We start from the raw sequence: 18,637 nt of genomic DNA on the forward strand, positions 1-18,637 counted from the left end.
TACAGAACAACTTTTGGGACCATGCAAGAACTTTCTCTGTGGATTTTCTGTCCAAGAGTGAGTCATACAGCGGGGCAGTGGCACAGGGCACTGCTGGGCCAGTGCTATACAAATGTAAAACAAAATGGGTCCTGCTCTAAAGGGTTCACCCTGTGAGGAAAATTGTTCTACTCAGTCCTTATATGTCTAACTCCACTGCAATGTCTGCTAGAGCCTTCTTAAAAACTTTTTTTTCCAACAATCTCCCCATATCTTCAAGCAAAGAATCCTCTCATTAAAGTGCCTCTTAACCATGCATCATCTACCCCATACTATATGAATGTATCCTGCTCTAATTTGTGAGTACCCTCTTTTTATTGTTAGTAACCATTTATTTTGATCTTTAATGGGCAAAAAGCACATTAATATCTATTTCAGGAATGTAGATAATTGCACTCTGACAAGTTTAAAAGAAGAAAAATATAAAATCAAACCATTACTGAAATTGTACCTCGTCAGAAAAATAGTGAAGGGCTCACTTTTATCACTTTGTCATAAAAATGATACATTAAGCAAAAAACCATGCCAATCAACAAACAGAGTACTGTTTGGAGAACTGTAAAAAGGAATGGAAGAACAAGTGCACTGATGGCCGCGATTTCAAAGGGAAAATAGTTGAAATGTAAAATGGAAGGAACATGACATGATATCAGCTATAGCTGTAATAGTGACATTCAGGATAATGCTGCCCAGATTCTGACTTCTAACTAAACTTAACCCTGGAATAGTGGAACACACTGCAAGCCCTAGAGTAACTACCAGAAATCAGCACAAATACTGCATAACTATGCCTGAAGATGAAGGTCATTTTTGGAGCAGGTTTAACTTTTCTTTTGGCAAAGGTCTTACCAGTCAGAGACTATTCTGATGCTGGTGTTTGCACACAGGCTTCTCCAGGGGTACAGAGCAGGGACAACACTCTCCCTTCTCCTGCACTCCAAAGGCTAAACTGCCTGGGGGGGCAATTTAGTGTCAGTCAGGCTCTGCACGCACAGAGGAGACCTGGGAGCAGCACTGTTTCTAACTGGCAAAGGGCCTCACTATCAGCTAGGACAAATATGCCAAGGAAAGTTATTTTCAGTGAGGGACTACACACAGTTTTCACATAGTTTGCCTGTCCTGTGAACTTGTTACACACGAGTATACCTCTAAGTTTGACCTTCCTGGCCAAATATGCCACTGTTTAATCACATGTTCCTGAAACTGAATTTTATGTATTTATCTTCACAATGTATTTGGCACCAGGAGATGAGCAAACTTCTGTCTCTTTTTACTTTTTTTTTTTTTCCCTCTCTTTTGGAAATGACAGAGAGGAATAATTCCATTTCCAAAACACAAATACATAGCATTCTGGGGGTTCTTGCATTACTTACACTGACCAGTTTGTGGGACAGTATTCCATACTAAGATGGGCTAGTAGTGTGGCTAAGAAGCAGATGGACTTGCATTATACTAGTTAGGGAATTTTCCAGTCTCTAACTTACTAAGAACATGTAAGTTATTGTGAAATACCTCTGGTGAATCTGAAAAAAAATCCCTGTGGTCACCACCAAACATCACAACAGCACAAAAGCAGCTGGTGAAATGGCTAAGAACAGATCTAGATCAGATCCTCTTCCATAGTGGAATTTGTTGCTGAACACAAGGAGGAGCAAGGTCATACCAAAGAAATAAAAAATGGCTTTGCAAGTTCTAAACCCACTAAGGTGAGCTAGGTCTGTTTGCTCTGAATTCCTCTTCTTCCCCACAGAGTCAGCCTCCTTTCAGGTGAGGATGACTCTAGGGCATTACCTCCAGGGCCCACTTGAAGCTCCTCCAAGCTTTGACAAAGGCACTGCTGCTAAAGTACACCTGTGGTGTGGTGGTGCTGCATTTTCAGTGTTTGAGGCAAAGGATGGAAACTGGGACTTTGCCTTTGGCCTGCTGTGTCCTGCATCCAGTGTTATTGTTGCTCTCTGTGTTTAAAGCTGCTCCAAACCCTATCTATGAGACTAAGCCAATACAGTTTCATTGAACAGTATTTCCTGATCGTGAATGAATTAACTCTTTCTCAGTTCTAGTCCGTCATTTCAGTTATTCCTTCTCCTCTCTTGGTTCCCTCAAGTATGTATGTGTTCCTAATTAGGGAAAAAGAGAAAACTGAATCTCTAGGAAATCTGGAACTTAAAGTATCATGCATACCTAGTTAATTACTTAACAGTTGGCATGAAAAAAGCTTACAGTGAGTGAGCAGCAACACATTCTTCTCCAAGAGCCAAAGCTAGCAGGTACTGTCAGGAAAAAAACAAAATTGACCATCCTGCAATGCACCCTCTCAGTGTAGCAGAGGGTATGTAATGAGGTTTAAAAAAAATAGTTCTATTCCTCATTCCTTGTCTTTCCATTAAAGGACAAAACTTACAGCCCTGTGTAATATTTCTCTCAGGATTCTCTGCAAATATGTGCAGAGGAAAGCCTGCCTTTGAGCTAGTGATAACACTGACTTCTGGGCATGACTCAAGTGCCACAGTGCAGGTACAAGTGGAACACAAGGATGGTGTCTTCACCCCCTGCAAGAAGCTGTCCTGGAACAGAGGATTCCTTATGCAGGACTGGCCTCTGATCCTGACCCCAGTGGACAGCACTGTTAATGTGTGACACCCTGGAGTGTTGTGACAGGAGTGTCACCAGCCCAGATAAACCGGGTGGGAGAAGCCCTGTGGTGGGGCAGGTGGCAGAGCATTTCTGGACATCAGGATCACTTCACTGTAAACAGCTACCCTCGATTTGCAGCTCCACAGTGCCATTTTATAGCGTGAATAAGAGTTGGGGGATTATAACAGTCAATTACTCAGATTATTTCAGTGAAGAAAACAGCTTTCTGCAGCACCATAACACTAAAGCTTCGGGACTTTGGGAGGCTCCCCCACAGCCCAGAAGCTTTGGAGCAGGGGTGCTGTCTATCTGATGTGCTTTGACAGGAGTCATGGAACTTTGGGATGCATAATTCTCTCCAAGAAAAGCCTTGAAATCTTGCTAACAGCATAAAGGTAGCTAAACTGACTGATTCTGTCAGTCCTTTTCACAAGAATGGCATTTCCAGTCAATGTTTTCTCATGTATGACACTTATTCTATACAATCCCCTTGGGTGAAAGTTAACATGTACTCCCAAAAACCCAAAACACCAAAACATTATACTGCTTCAGACACCGGCCAGACACAATGCACCTGCTATCACCTTCCTTTCTCCATCTGCTTACTTTGGTATCTCCTGAATGTACCACTCAAGCACCCCAAGCCTCTCTGAACAATGCTATTTCTGACTGAATCCACTTCAGGAGGGTGCTTGTGTTAGTCTGCTGGAACACTGCACAAGGATTCACTGGTTGTGATGAACTGTTCTGCACATTAATTTGGTTCTCATGTGGTAACATTAGAAATAGTCTGGATTAAATGAAGGAAGATTCCAAAGTAAGAGTGCAGACCCCTGTGTCAAGCTGTAATTCTCACTGTGAACATGAACTTTTTTGCTAAAATGTGCCAGAGGGTATCATTCTCCAGATAATTCCCTCAGTGTTTTATGGAACACATATGAAGTAAATAACATTTTTTTTTGTGCTATCAATTGTCCTTCCTTTCTATTTTTGTCCCAGGAAAATACATTTTATCTAGATACAGCATTAACTTTCATGCAAAATCTGTCTAGTGGGTTTGATCATCCAAAACTTGAAATATAAAGATATCACTGAGCTTGAAAACAGTAAGTATTTCCTCTAGGGACTTCTACCAAATTCTATACAGTTTTGAAGTTAGTTAAAAGTTACCAGGCCAGTAACTTTTCAGTGATAAATATTTCAGTGTTTGAAATGGCAACAGAAGCATCTGTGGTGGGGCATTAAATACACTGGAAATCTGTTCTCAACTCTGATCATAACTTGCAGTTGCAGTAATTTCTTTCTATGACAGAAGCCCTCTTTGCTTCTGTGTTTCTCATTGCAATAAAAAGCCTGAAATATTAAACATACAGAAGAATTCAATTAGAATTTGTAAACTGGCAGTAATATTATTATGTTTTCAATGTTCTAAATCCTTAAAGTTCAGTTTAAATAAGCATCGTGTACCAGCTCCTTAAACAACGTTAGCAATGTAAACAGCATTTAAAAATGCAAGAAGTTCAACTTTAGAAAATTTACATCTGCAGGCTGTTAAAGGGGAATCTGCAAGAAATGTCAAACAATACTGTTCCTTGTGTACTCCACTGAAATCATAAGAAAGCTGCATCTGGAAACAGTTACTGGCACAGGACTTAAATAAATACTGCATTACCTTTAATGAACTAAATATTATTAATCAAGAGCCAGATATAACAGTGTGCCATCCAGCTGGCTTTTAATGCAATTAATTTACCTTCTTGGGAGATGACAATAGACTTGGATGATTTGATGGCTTTGCTGTCTAGAGTCCAGGTGACAGCTGCAGGGGGGTCAGAGGAAATCCGACATTGTAAGACCAATTTTTCACCATCAGCTACTTGGGCATCCTGAAGCTTCTCTGTAAAGGAGGGTGCTGTTCCTTTGCTTGCTGGTGGTTTGCTTGCTGGTGCTTTGTTTTCAGCTTTTTTCCCAATTATTCCGCCGTCCACCACTGCACACCCGTGTTCACAGTTTCTGTCATTCTTCTCCTCTTTTTTCACTGCTGGTTTGGCAACAGGGGCTTGAGAGTTGGGGGTCGCATTCTGCGCTTCGGAGTTGGCACGAGCATTGGGTGCAGGGGTGCCAGTGCTGCCATTCTCTGCAGGTGGCTTTTTCTTGGAGCCCAGCACAGACCTGAAATCTGTAACTGCAGGTTTAGGAGGTGGTGCCTTCTCTGGCAGCGGGGTTTTTGGGGTGCCCTTCTTGGCCAGCACAGAACGGAAGTCCACCTGCTGGGGTGCATGGACTTTCCTCTCCTCCTCTGACAAGGTCTTGGGTTTGACCTGCCGCTGCAGGTTTGCTCGGAAGTCCATTTGCTCGGCTGGGATTTCTTTCAGTTCCTCCTCAGAAAAACTTTTGGTGCTGACTTTCTTGCCTAAAATATCACGGAAATCAAGTTGTTCAGCTTCCTGCTGCCTCAGGCTCTCCTCTGTGTGCTCCCGAGTTTCCACTCGCCTCTTCAGCACGCCTCGGACGTCTTCCTGCTCTTCCTCAGCTACTCTGGTTACACTGCTGTTCTTTTTGAAGCCACTTGTTCTACCAAATGTTAGTTTACCATGATCTCCACCATCTCTCTGCTCTCCAGGGCTGGCTGATTCCCTCCCACTATGATCCGAAAAAGAAAAGAAAGAGAGAGCCAGGAAAGGGGCTGGTTTAAAAATGTCAGGGAACAATCTCAGAGCAGGAACAAAATGTGTTTATAGAAGGGGAGGTTGATTAGAGGAGCATACTCCATTAGTTTATTGCATCAATGATGACTTCAGGAGCCATATAAGGGCACAAACAAAAAAGATCCTCTCTACTCTGGCTTGGTACAACGTGCTTAGCTTGTATGATGAAAACAATTTGTTAGGTCACATTTGGGGATTAAGTTGAACAGCAGCCAGCCTGGGTCTGTAAGGGCAGGGAATTAACGGAGCAAAAAATAGAACCCACCCATGCAAGTCCCTGGGAAAAATACTCACTCTCTGAGCATTTCTGCTGTGGAAGCTGAACTCTCCCGCAGCATCAGAGACACCTGGCAGCTGCATTCTCCAACTTGGTTCCTGAAATATTTAAGTGAAATCAGAAAAACAGGGATTTCTTCCTCTGTAACTTGCCTGAGCTAAGTGACTGTGTATTGCACTAAACCAGCTCAAACCCAGTGTGGCATTCCCCTTCTCCAAGCCCAACTTTGTGGGGATTGACTGGATGGATTTGGTCCCCTTATATTTGGAGCCAAACTATCTCAAATAGCTTTTACTGCTCTGTTGCTATCTGTACTGGGAACAACATACTCCCTGAAGAAAAATCAAAGCAATTTACAGAATGAAGCAGCTGCAAACAAACAAGCTAAAGGAAAATAAATACAAAAGCTGGAAAATCAAGACAGAGGAAAGGGCTATTTTGCAAAGCTGAAAATCTTTCCAACTCTGCCTACTGTTTATTTATTCAAACCCAAGCTCTTAAGTTTTCTAATGTTAAGATATTAAAAACAGGGTCTCATTTCCTTCCCTCCCCTCTGGCCCAACCAATCAGCAAACCCATCCACACGGATTGCTCCAGCCTGTACATGTTTATATTAAAAAACATAAAAGTGTCACCATATATGGTGCTGAGTACTTATTCTTCCTTTTGCAGAGGAATACCACGGATGCCTTCTGGAAAGGGCTCCCATTAAAGAATTCATTTAAAGTGCTCCCCGCTCCCCTGCAGCTCCCTCCCTCCTGCAGATATATATCATTCCTCCAGCCCCAAACAGCTCTTCTCTGCTTAACACAGGAGATGCCAAAAGCAAAATTTAACTCCCCCAGGGCAGCAGTTGTGTAATTATTGCCACCACTCCCCTGACTGCTACTAAAAAACCAGACTTGAATTGATTAAGGACTAGAGATATTTTTTATTAGTGAAAACACTTCTGTCCTTCCCAGTTTAGGTATAAGCTTGTAAACGGACTAGAAAGTTCTGGATCATTTATCTTTTCTGAACAAAAATAATTTTGCTACTGAAAACATTTCCTGGACATGAGCAGAACACATGTGTTGGAGGGGAGGAAGGCGAGAGAGGCAGGTTTTCCCAGCTGTGTTCTGCTTTGAACTTGCTAGATAAAAGCACCTTCAAGTCCACTTAGCCCTGAAGTTTAAAACACAGACTCAGGACTGTTAGCTTGCCATAAATAAATTGTCTGGCCTGGTTTTTAAATACAGCATGGAAATACTTTCTTAGGTATGGTTCTGTTTGGGTGAAAAACCCCCAATAATTTCACCCATTTTTAACTTGCAGTGAAGGCAAGATAATTAACACAGATCACAGAATCACAGATTCAGCAAAAAGCTTTGTCTTTATAAGAGCAATTAGTGCCATCACCTTCTCAGACAGATTTCCCTTGATTTCTATTGCTTCGGAAAAAGAAACAGTGGATCAGCCTAATATGAAAGGTAGAAAGAAATTGGTAGGTTTGATCACAGCATCTGGATTGCAAAGTAAAGGCTCTGCTGATAGAAACATATTTTACTTTAAGACCACTAACAACAAGAAACCAGAGAAATGTTTTTAACACTTTTATATCCAATAAGTCAGAATATGTTCACTACAAACTGCTGTTGAAGGCAATCCATGAGGACAGCACTGAAAGCCACAACCCTCGTTTCCTTTAATACAAAAATCTAGATAACATCTGAGTACCAAACAGAAACTGTCCAAAGGGCAGGAGAGGATCCAAGTCAATGCAGAGAGGATTTAACTCAGCCTGCACTGGAGACCTGCCATTGTTACTCTTCTGTGTGGCCTCCATTTGGAAGCAAGAGAAATAGAAAGAAGGCAAGACAAATGGAAAGATAAATGAAAAGAACAGCACATCACCTCCTCCCAACACACTGACTGGCACAAAATTATGGCAGGGTTGCAACATTGCTGAAAACCTGCTTTTTTTCTATAATGCATTTCACACTGGCCTCTTTTGCACTATTCGAAGTCATGAGGGTTTTTTCTCTGCTTCTCCCAAGTTTTTAAGGAAGCAGACACTCTGGAACTGCTCATTCACCTGCTCAGTGCTGCAGGGCTGTAGCAGGCTGTTGCTTTACCTAAAGAGCCCTCCTGTTCAGGCCTTCAAACCAACCCAAAGCTGACAAAGGACAAGCCATGCATGCTGAGGTACAGACAATTTACAGAGTACACTGAATGCTGAGGCACCCCTGCTCCGCTTCTGTCATGACTGTCAGGCAAAAATATCTGTCCACAAGAATTGTGTCACCAGTGGGAGAGGTTGAGGAGACAGAGACAGCAGTGTCCCAGGAGAGGAATTCAGGGATACTGAATGGGATCCTGACCACTGGGAAGAATCATTTCTGCAGGACCAGTTTCTGCAAGGCATCGCTCTCTCTGCAAATTCTTTGCATATGCGAAGAAGCAAATAAGGCAGGCAAAGTAAATCCTTCTAAAGTAAGCTATTTTTCACAGGGTTTGGAAAATAAAGGAGGGGGTAAGAAAGTAGGAGAGCATTTTGTTCTTTCTATTTTTAAAAGCTTGGGAAGCACTTACAAATTATGGCAACTGTGGGACATATGAATACCTAGATGGAAAAATGATTCACAAGGTAGTTTTTTGATCTTAATTATGATTTCTGATTTAAGTGAATAGCTGAAAACCAGACTGCTGGATACAAACCTTGAGTCTGTGACTGTTCAAAAGTGTAGCCTTCCCAGATTAAGGCCTGCTCTCAGTGAAATCAAAGTGATGATTTTAGGAGCAGGGAGAACATACTTTTGTCTTCTGAATCCAGTGGCAGAGTCTAAAAAGGTGAAGTTAAAAACACTGACCCATCTTGGAGATCACAGGATGGAAAAAGAGAAACAAGCCAAGAAAAATTAAGAAGGATTGGGTGATTTAGATACCAGTTTCAATCAAGAATAATTCTGGAACCTTGGTAAATATTTTTACATTTATGCAATTTCAGAATCTAGACAAGGCAAAGATGCATGGGGCAGTTAGAAAAAAGAAGCCTTGCAGTACATGGGCGCATCTTCAAGTCTTTCACATCTTTGCTGTTTTGAATCCTGGCAATAACAATATTACTTGTGCAGCTTGAGGTTCTCTGTGTTGGCATTTTATCAACAAAACCCCAGACACAGACAGATCTTAGTGGCTGTGTTATTGTGGAATAATGATAGACATGGATAAAACCTGTGCTTAGTAGCTTTGCCGGGAAGAAGTGCCTGGAAGTGTTGACTTTTGCAGGACTGTTCTGTAGAATGCTCATGCACAGGACTTATCTTTAAAATGTCAAGGAATATTAATAAAAAAGCCCACCAAAAACAAACAAAACCCCAGCTGCAAAGCCTGAGGCAATTTTAAAAATAGCTCTGTGTCCTATTGTGGGATCAGTTTTCCCTGGAATGGCTTTTATGTTCAAAATATCTTGAAATACTAGTTTCTTGGCAGAACCTACTCAAATATTTTCACTGAACCTTAGATGAGACTTATTGTCTGCATGTCCCTAGGAAGCACTCCCTGGAGGAACAGGGGAAAAAAGCAGTTGTAATTATACTGGGGGGATGTACTGAAATTTCCTACCAGCCTACCAAGTGTGAAATAAATATTGCCACGTAAATGACATTTTTCCAAGAATGAACTGAAAGGGGCAAAGAAGTTGATGGTGCTTCAGTGCAGGTAACTGCAAATCCTCAGAAGGAAGTTTTGCAACTTTTCCGTGAGTTAAATGGAGAGACAGTCCAGACTCCACAAAGCTTTAGCCCCAAAGAAAGCAACTAATCTACTGCATCACATCTCTAGCTGGTATAAAGCAGAACAGCTCTACTGGCTTCAAAGAGGATGTACTTTGAGGGTTGGGGTGGGAGTGGGGGAGAAGAAAACATTTAATGTCTGAGAAGATGAAGGTTAACAAAGCAGATATTTGTTTAACGAACTACACGAAGATACTGAGGTCTCTCATGCTGACTGTATTACTATAAAGATAAAAGTTTTGCTCAAAAAACACTCTCTCTGTCCAGTTCTCACAGGTTTTTTTGTTTACCTCCTCATTTGTGATGTACACACTGAGTGAAAGAACACAGAAAAGTCATATTGGGATAACAAGACACCAGTGCCTGCATCACTGCAAGGATGCAAACGATGGGAGGGAAAATAGATATCTTTGGTTTTATGAGTAAGGAAAAGGATTTTTATTTTCTATTTTAAGCATTTTGCAGGCTGTAAAATGTCTAAATTTCAATAGATGAACTGCAGAAGTGGGTAAATCGGTTCTTTTAATATTTATGCAACACTATTCCTCTGAGCCCGAGAATAACAGGCTCAATGGAACATTATTAGGAAATAAAAACTGCAAATGTAGAGGAATCATAGGCCTGTGTAGGTTTAAAAAAAGGACCAGGAGAGGCCACATTGACTACTCTGCTAAAAGCCAGACTTAGCAGTCTGCTAAATAGTAAAAGGCAAAGCAAAGATGTGTTCTAAATACTGCTGAGGGATGGTAAAACAGAAAGCCAACAAGCAATCATGGATGGATCACACTGGGCTCCACGTCCTTGTCAGCTCACCCCGACTGAAGGAGGAAGAACCAGCAAGAGTCAAACAGATCTTTTGTTAAACCCGCATTTTTAACACCAGAGTTTTAATTTGTGAGCAGCCAACACAAAAGGAGAATTGTGGAGGTATTAGGACAGAATTTAGAGCTTAAGAATAATGGAGAAGGAAATCGGAAAATAATTAACACTGGTAGGAAACCATACCCAGACTAAATTAAGAATTGGAGAAGGATTGACTTCTTCAGAGCAGCTATGCAACCTGCTTCTAAAATTAATATGTGAAAAGGAGCTGCACATTTTATTTGAAATGAAAATTATTATGTTTAAAAATAGCCTACTGACAACTCTGTAAACTCTAAGAGAATTGACTTATGGTTTTTTCTCAGTTATTCCATATGTTTTCATGCACATTGTAAGAGTTTTTGAGAGAAAGACACAAAACACAAATCTCTTCCTCTCAGGTACTGTTGAAACTGTTTCTGAATATATAAACAATTCTCAATCAAGTATTCAAGATAAATGCAGCCAGTTCAACAGCTATTTAGTCAAGACTATTTAGTGCTGAAGATTACTGCAGCTCTCTTGCAAACATGTAGTTACACAGTTGACTTTTGGCTCCTTGGATATGCCCGAGGCTGTTACCTCTCTGTTACTCATAGTACACAACCAGTGCCTGAAAACATAAGAGTTTCTGTTCCCTGAACATTAAGTGGAATTTTACAAATGACAGCGGGTAAAATGAGGTATCAGCATTCCCTTTGCTCTAATTGCTGCACAGCATTACTCATTATGGATTAGAAAAAGCCAGCATGAATGCACTGATCTTTGTGGGATCCCCAGTTATTTCTCCACTGGAAGGATTAGGGAATAGCTGCAACTAGCATGTGTTGTTTTCTAGCTGCAACTTTACTTTTTCTCCTTCCCCCCAAAACTTCCTCTCATCTACTAACTGTCTGCAATAATTTATTTTCTAAGTGTATGTTCTAGAGTTATGATAATGTCAGACTTCCACTTTGAATAAAGAGCTCCAGTGATGAATTTGGCCTGAGTGATCACCAACTACACCTGATCAATACAGTCAACTTCCTGCATCAGTCCCGACAAAACCCTTCACAAAGCTCTCTTGGCTCTTTGTCCTCTTTCATTCTTCCACCCCTGAAGTTTTGCTGAAATATCTCATTCTCTGTTCAGTTCAAGAAATAAAATATCACGAGAAGATGCCCATGCCCAGGGCACACACACACTGGAAATGTACCAGCAGAAGGTAACAATTCTCACAGTTTCTGCTCTCTCCTGTCGAGGCTGGTGACCTGAATGAAATTGAACTGGCATTTCTAATCCTGCCAGAGGGAACGAGTGTTAGAAATACCCCTGATCCCCAAAGGAAAACAAATGCAAGGATTTCTGTAGACATGACCTGCTCAAATGAGCATTGTGAATGTCCCAGGTGACCTGGGCCAATTGCAAATGAGCCAGCTCTGAAAGGAGCCAGTTCATAACTTATTGCAGCCTACAAAGGGCCTAAATCTACTGAAGAGCTCATTTGCAAGAACCTCATAGCACATGTGGCTCTCCCTGCTTAAATGTTATTAGTAAGACTTGAAACTAAGTGTAGAAAAACTTCATTATAGGGAATCTTTATATTCAACAGCTATAATTTTCTAAAACGCGCTTTTCTGGTGAAAAGTGAGTGCCTCATTTGACTTTAAATACTAAAATATACTGAAGCTAGTTTGTGTCTGCCTGTGATAGTCTATGAAAATATACCTTTGAGCTAGGAGACATCAACATAGTGCCATATCTGTCATTTGGGCCTCACTGGTTGGAAAAAAAAACTATATAAAAAATTAAACCCATTTTTTACAAGCCAAATAGGTTGAATTTATTAAGAAATTCCCTCCCTCCTTGTATTAAGAAGATATGAGTAATTTGCAAGTAGACAAAGGACAATTCAGACCAGTGCACCTGGACTGAAAATTTAGTGTGTGGAGCAAACCAATCAATTTTCTTCCAGTGTAATGGAGTCAAATGTCCATGATGATGAAGTAATTTTAATAAAAAAAGGCAGAAACCAGCCAAGTAAAGCAACTACATCTATGCATGGGCTGATAACATAGCATGGGCTGATAACATCACTTTAAGATTTTACACTATGTTTTCTTTAACCACATGTATGTATGGGCATACGTAATCTTCACCACTGGAGGTGGAAAGTGCTGGGGCACTTTCTACAAGGTAAAGAGCCAACAAATCCAACTCTTCATTTAAAGGACAGTTACTCTGCTAGAATAAAATAAAACTAAATTCAAAACAACTCTTTCAGATTTTGTAGGAATGACAAGATGTTCAAAGTGTCAAGGTGCCTCATTTCAAAGATACATCAGCAAAAGGAGACTAACTGGCATAAAAGGTTCAGACATTTCACACATGGCCAGGAAACACTTTTTCCCCTTAAAGGTATGGATCTTGTGTAACGGCTCTCTCTGGACAGGTTGTTTCCATGGAAAGAGGCATCCTTACAAATACCTGGAGAGATGCCAGACGTGATAAAGAATAGCTCCAGAACTCAGGACATTGATTGAGGTTTTCCTTGCTAGAAATTGCTTCCCATTCTGCTGCCACAAAGCTTTCTTTTACAGGATCTCAAAAAGAAACCATACTACTTTTTCCTTTTTTTCTGACTCTTCTTGTGTTTCCTCTCTTCTCTTGGAGTTTTATTAGTTCTTTTTTATTCCTCAGAAATGTTCTGTTCCTTTAGTACCCTAATGTTTCACTTGAATAGGATGGAAGTCCTGCCTTTTTCAAGCAGGAATTTTAACTTGAGGGTAAATAGAACTAATTGGTCAAAGGGAGCAACCTCCTTTTTCACAGCAAACATACCTGAGCTGAATTTCATATTGCCCTGCATGGCGAGGCTGCACATTCCTCAGGACCAGGGTGAAGATGTCTTCATTTTGCAGGATTTCACACGCTGTTCCCGGGGTTATTTCTTTCCCATCTTTAAACCAGTGGACAGTGGGGAAGGGATCTCCAGCAATGGCACAGGATATCAGGACATTTTGCCCAGGAGCTGCTGTCACTGATCTCGGTTTGCTAATGAACCAGGGCTGAATACCATCCTGAGGTTCTGGAGTTTACAAACACAGTTTACGGATCAGAAGAAAATGCCAAGCTTGAATGTCATCACTAAGCTAACTAATTTCAGGGAAAGCAATCACAGGCAAGGAAAGTTATTTTGAACATGCGGGGTATAAGTTTTTAATCTGAAAATAAGTCAGACTTTAATTTTGGAAGTAACTTGTGTTCATACTAAAATTAATCACTTACTTGGCACTTTACTGGCTCTATCCAAGCTTATATAAAGAGCAAAACAAAGGGGCTTTAAAGCTGCCCTAAAAGGAATCTTGGAGATTTGTCCTTAGAGAATACGGGTAGGAATAGCTTTAAGGGCAAGTAACAGTACTCTGACTGCTGTGCAGTTGAGAGCTCATACAATAAATCATCATTAACAACTGCAGAAAATTACATTTAACATTGAATCTGACCCCAAGGCTGGATCTCAGGGGGGACTGGAGGAGAGAGGAAGGTCTGAATTGAGAGCACACAGTGACAGACTAAACAGCTCTCTGAAACACTGCAGATAGGACATTCTACATTAAAAATAATAAAAGTGATTTCCACCAGTCCCCAGCAGTGGCTATGAGGACATGTCAATATTCAGTGATACTAGAAGCAGCCCCTGTCACAAAGGCAGTGTGTGCCCAGTCACAGGAGGTTTGTAGGTACTTGAGTGTTTGCTGTGGGGTTAACATCGTGTGAGGAGATTGAAAGCCAGATTTTGTGCAGCTAGTTCTCAGACTGCAGAAATCCTGTCTTCCTTACCTGCTACCATTACAATGCTAACATTAAAGCCAGGATACCTAGCTTCTAGAAAGCTTTTTCAAATACTAAGGACTTCAGTTAGATACAAAACCATATTAAAAGGTTTACTTTAATCCATAGTTAAGTAAGCCTGATAGTTATAATCTGGAGCTGCATTTAGCAGAAGTTTTGCACTGTCCCTAGAAATAGGACTCAGGAATGCATTTTTGAAATAGTAACATAATGTTCCAGAGTGAAAAGATGTTTTTAAAGCTGCTTCTGCTCAATATCCTTTTTAATTCAGATGCAGAGACTGAGAACTTGAGTGTCCTTCACAACAAACCTTATAAACACTCATTTATTTTAATAGACATTCCTCCAGCACATTAGAATAATAATTTTTTCACCATTTTATAAAATGAAGAGGAACTTTATACCTTGAACTGTCAATGTAGCCTGTGTTTGACTTTCTCCTACTTCATTCCAGGCTTCACAGGTGTATTTGCCTGTGTCTTCAGGAAACACCTCCTGTATGTACAGACTGTACTCATTGCCTTTCTTCTCAAAGTGGAAATCTTCTGTCTCCTGGATTTCTTTCCCATTGTGCAGCCAGATAATTTCAGGAGATGGGTTAGCTAAAAAAACAAGTAACAAAAATCTGAGACACACACAAAACCCCACAATGTGCCAATGAAGATAACGGGTAGGAATAGCTTTAAGGACAAGTAACAGTACTCTGACTGCTGCGGGATTTTTTTGCCACCAATTGCAGAAGTTGATTCTGCAATTTCATCATCAAAACATTCAGGAATTTTTATTATTAACTCTGTCAATGCTGTGTAATGTGAAATAGTCTGTCTTCTTATGATTAAAATACAAATGAATAAGGGAAACGTACACAACAGAGAGGGAGAATGAGTTCTAGACACCACAAAGGTGTTTATTAAGAGTTTCTGATACCACAGTTCATACCAGGATTGCTCTTTCTGCAGCACTAACCTTACCTCAGCTGACAGGAACTGAATCTTGTTTGGCTCACAACAAAAGCAATTACCTCTTCAACAAGAGGACCTGTATTAAACTTGTATCATTGTATCATTCCAATGAAGAAACACTTCCACAGGTCTGAACACTTTAACAATGGACAATGTTCAACCACGCTGAAGATCACATTAGACCAGTCTAGCTTTTAAAAACCTGGTTCCTAGAAATATCATTTCCAAATGCAAAGACACCTGCTAAAAATATGGAAAAAACCACACACTTTGCAGCAGGATTTAATTTTTTAAGTAATACTGTTCTATAGCTACACACCTGATACCTCCACAGTCATTATCACTTGACTCCCATCCATCACTTTGAGGTCAGTCAGGCCTTTAAGGAAGACGGGTGCAAAAGTCTTGTTTAGCTTTGCAGCCTGTGCATTCTCTGCCTTCTTGCTGCTCTTCTTTTCTGTGAAGTCAAAAAAAGAACAAAAGGGGTCTCTTACTGGAATTTTCATTACAAAATTTAAGTGACCTTAGGCTCAACGTGATTTGGAGACAGTAGGTTTGCTTCAGCTCTCAGAAGGCAGAAATAACTAAAATCACCTAATACAGCTGTTTTGCCTTGCCACTATTCCAAACAGAAAGACAAGAAATAGGAACGGAACTGTCCTCCTTCTGAGAATCCTCTTACCAGATATCAGAGAATATCACTGAGATATGAGAGATTAATGAGAAATTACACTCATTTTTCCCCAAGTACACATGTTCGGGGGTGGAGGGGGGAAGAAGAAGAAAAAAGAAAAAAGCAACCCAAAACCTTGTAACCAAAAATTCAATGCTTGTAATCACCGCTGAATTAATCTGAAAAACCTAAGGGATGTTACAAATTGTCAATGTTGTGATTGATGAGTTAGAAATGTAAGCTCAGTGCAGCACAGAATTTGTAACTCTGTAAGAAATTACAAACCATTTAGATTAATGTTAGCTGGTCAATATCCAATAGGTTTGAGCTCCCCACACTCCTCTCCTGGACTTCACTTTGGCAATTGATTGATGATGGGAGAGACTGAAACCTGAGGTTGTCAATATATATCACAAAACACATTTTCAAATTTTTCTTTTGAGGCTGTATAATCGCAGCCTGGAGGAATTTGGAATTAAATAATTCACTCTTAAGTCTTCCTGTGATCTGTTGTTTCCAGTAGCCAGAGCCATTCAGAGGCTATGAAACAAAACCATTTAACTGTGATCTATGTGCTGCACTAGACCAGGAAGGCTTCTCTTGCTCTGAAAACCTGAGCAAAGACACTTCTGCAGCCCAAGCAGCGACCGTGACCAAATAGAAAAAGTCATAAATATTTATCGGTGCCTTGGATACACTTTTTGTTTGCTTTAGCTTCTGTTCAGACCTCTTACGCCTTGTCTTTGAAATTCCGACCGGTTCCAACCGGTTTTGACAGGTTCCGACCGGTTCCGACCGGTTCAAACTGGGTCAGACCGGTTCCAACCGGCTCAGAGCGGCTCAGAGAGGGTCCGAACGGTTCCGACCGGTTCCAACCGGTTCAAACTGGTTCAGACCGGTTCCGACCGGCTTCGACCGGTTCAAACCGGCTCAAACCGGTTCTGACCGGTTCCGACCGGTTCAAACCGGTTCCGACCGGTTCGGACCGGTTCCGATCGGTTCCGACCGGTTCAAACCGGTTCGAACTGGTTCAAACCGGTTCGAACCGGATCAAACCAGTTCCGACCGGTTCAGACCGGTTCAAGCCGGTTCAGACCGGTTCAAACCGGTTCAGACCGGTTTCAACCGGGTTCAACCGGCTCAAACCGGTTCTGACCGGTTCCGACCGGTTCGGACCGGTTCCGACCGGTCACGACAGGTGCGAACTGGTTCAAACCGGATCAAACCGGTTCCGACTGGTTCAAACCGGTTCCGACCGGTTCAAACCGGTTATGACCGGTTTCGACAGGTTTAAACCGGTTCAAACCGGTTCCGACCGGTTCCGACCGGTTCCGACCGGCTCAAAACGGTTCCGACCGGCTCAAACCGGTTCCGACCGGTTCCGACCGGTTCCGACCTGTTCCGACCGTTTCGACCGGTTCCGACCGGTTCTGACCGGTTCCAACCGGATCAATCCCGTTTCAACCGGTTCCGACCGGTTCCGACCGGTTCCGACCGGTTTCGACCGGTTCTAACCGGTTCCGACCGGTTTGAACCGGTTCCAACCGGTTCCGACCGGTTTCGACCGGTTCAAACCAGTTTCGACTGGTTCTGACCGGCTTAAACCGGTTCCGACCGGTTCCGTCCGGTTCCGACCGGCTCAAATCGGTTCCGACCGGTTCAAACCGGTTCTGACCGGTTCAAACCGGTTCCGACCGGCTTAAACCGGTTCCGAGCGGCTTAAACCGGTTCCGACCGGTTTCGACCGGTTCAAACCGGTTCCGACCGGTTCTGACCGGTTCAAACTGGTTCCGACCGGTTCCGACCGGCTTAAACCGGTTCCGACCGGTTTTGACCGGTTCAAACCGGTTCCGACCGGCTTAAACAGGTTCCGACCGGTTCCGACCTGTTCAAACCGGTTCAAACCGGTTCCGACCGGTTCCGACCGGTTCAAACCGGTTCCGACCGGTTCCGACCGGTTCAAACCGGTTCCGACCGGCTCAAACCGGTTCAAACCGGTTCCGACCGGCTCAAACCGGTTCCGACCGGCTCAAACCGGTTTCGACCGGTTCCGACTGGTTCAAACCGGTTCAAACCGGTTTCGACCGGTTCAAACCGGTTCCGACCGGTTCCGACCGGTTCTGACCGGTTCAAACCGGTTCCGACCGGTTCAAACCGGTTCCGACCGGTTCAAACCGGTTCCAACCGGTTCAAACCGGTTCCGACCGGTTCCGACCGGTTCCGACCGGTTCAAACCGGTTCCGACTGGTTCAGACCGGTTCCGACCGGTTCAAACCGGTTCCGACCGGTTCTGACCGGTTCCGACCGGTTCTGACCGGTTCCGACCGGTTCTGACCGGTTCAGACCGGTTCAAACCGGTTCCGACCGGTTCCGACCGGTTCCGACCGGTTCCGACTGGTTCAAACCGGTTCCGACCGGTTCCGACCGGTTCAGACCGGTTCCGACCGGTTCAAACCGGTTCCGACCAGTTCCGACCGGTCCAAACCGGTTTCAACCGGTTCAAACCGGTTCCGACCGGTTCCGACCGGTTCAAACCGGTTCCGACCGGCTTAAACCGGTTCCGACCGGTTCAAACCGGTTCCGACCGGTTTCAACCGGCTTCAACCGGTTCCAACCGGTTCAAACCGGTTCCGACTGGTTCCGACCGGTCCAAACCGGTTTCAACCGGTTCAAACCGGATCCGACCGGTTCCGACCGGTTCAAACCGGTTCTGACCGGTTCCGACTGGTTCAAACCGGTTCCGACCGGTTCCGACCGGTTCAGACCGGTTCACACCGGTTCCGACCGGTTCTGACCGGTTCCAACCGGTTCCGACCGGTTCAAACCGGTTCTGACCGGTTCCAACCGGTTCCGACCGGTTCAAACCGGTTCCGACC

General features: G+C 42.8%; 1 protein-coding gene across 2 annotated transcripts in view; it reads right to left on the reverse strand.

Annotated features, from left to right (window-relative positions):
- The window catches only part of MYLK (myosin light chain kinase), a 203,265-nt gene that overhangs the window by 69,562 nt on the left and 115,066 nt on the right, over positions 1–18,637 (reverse strand). For both annotated transcript variants that reach the window (XM_063400871.1, XM_063400872.1), the window contains exons 12-16: positions 15,408–15,545; positions 14,531–14,728; positions 13,113–13,359; positions 5,676–5,756; positions 4,427–5,316 (exon numbers count right to left, since the gene is read on the reverse strand). In XM_063400871.1, coding sequence (XP_063256941.1) covers positions 4,427–5,316; positions 5,676–5,756; positions 13,113–13,359; positions 14,531–14,728; positions 15,408–15,545 — 1,554 coding nt within the window. The remainder of the gene's footprint in view (positions 1–4,426; positions 5,317–5,675; positions 5,757–13,112; positions 13,360–14,530; positions 14,729–15,407; positions 15,546–18,637) is intronic.

The sequence above is a fragment of the Prinia subflava genome, chromosome 6 (assembly GCF_021018805.1).
Source record: "Prinia subflava isolate CZ2003 ecotype Zambia chromosome 6, Cam_Psub_1.2, whole genome shotgun sequence".
Classification (NCBI taxonomy): Eukaryota; Metazoa; Chordata; class Aves; order Passeriformes; family Cisticolidae; genus Prinia; species Prinia subflava.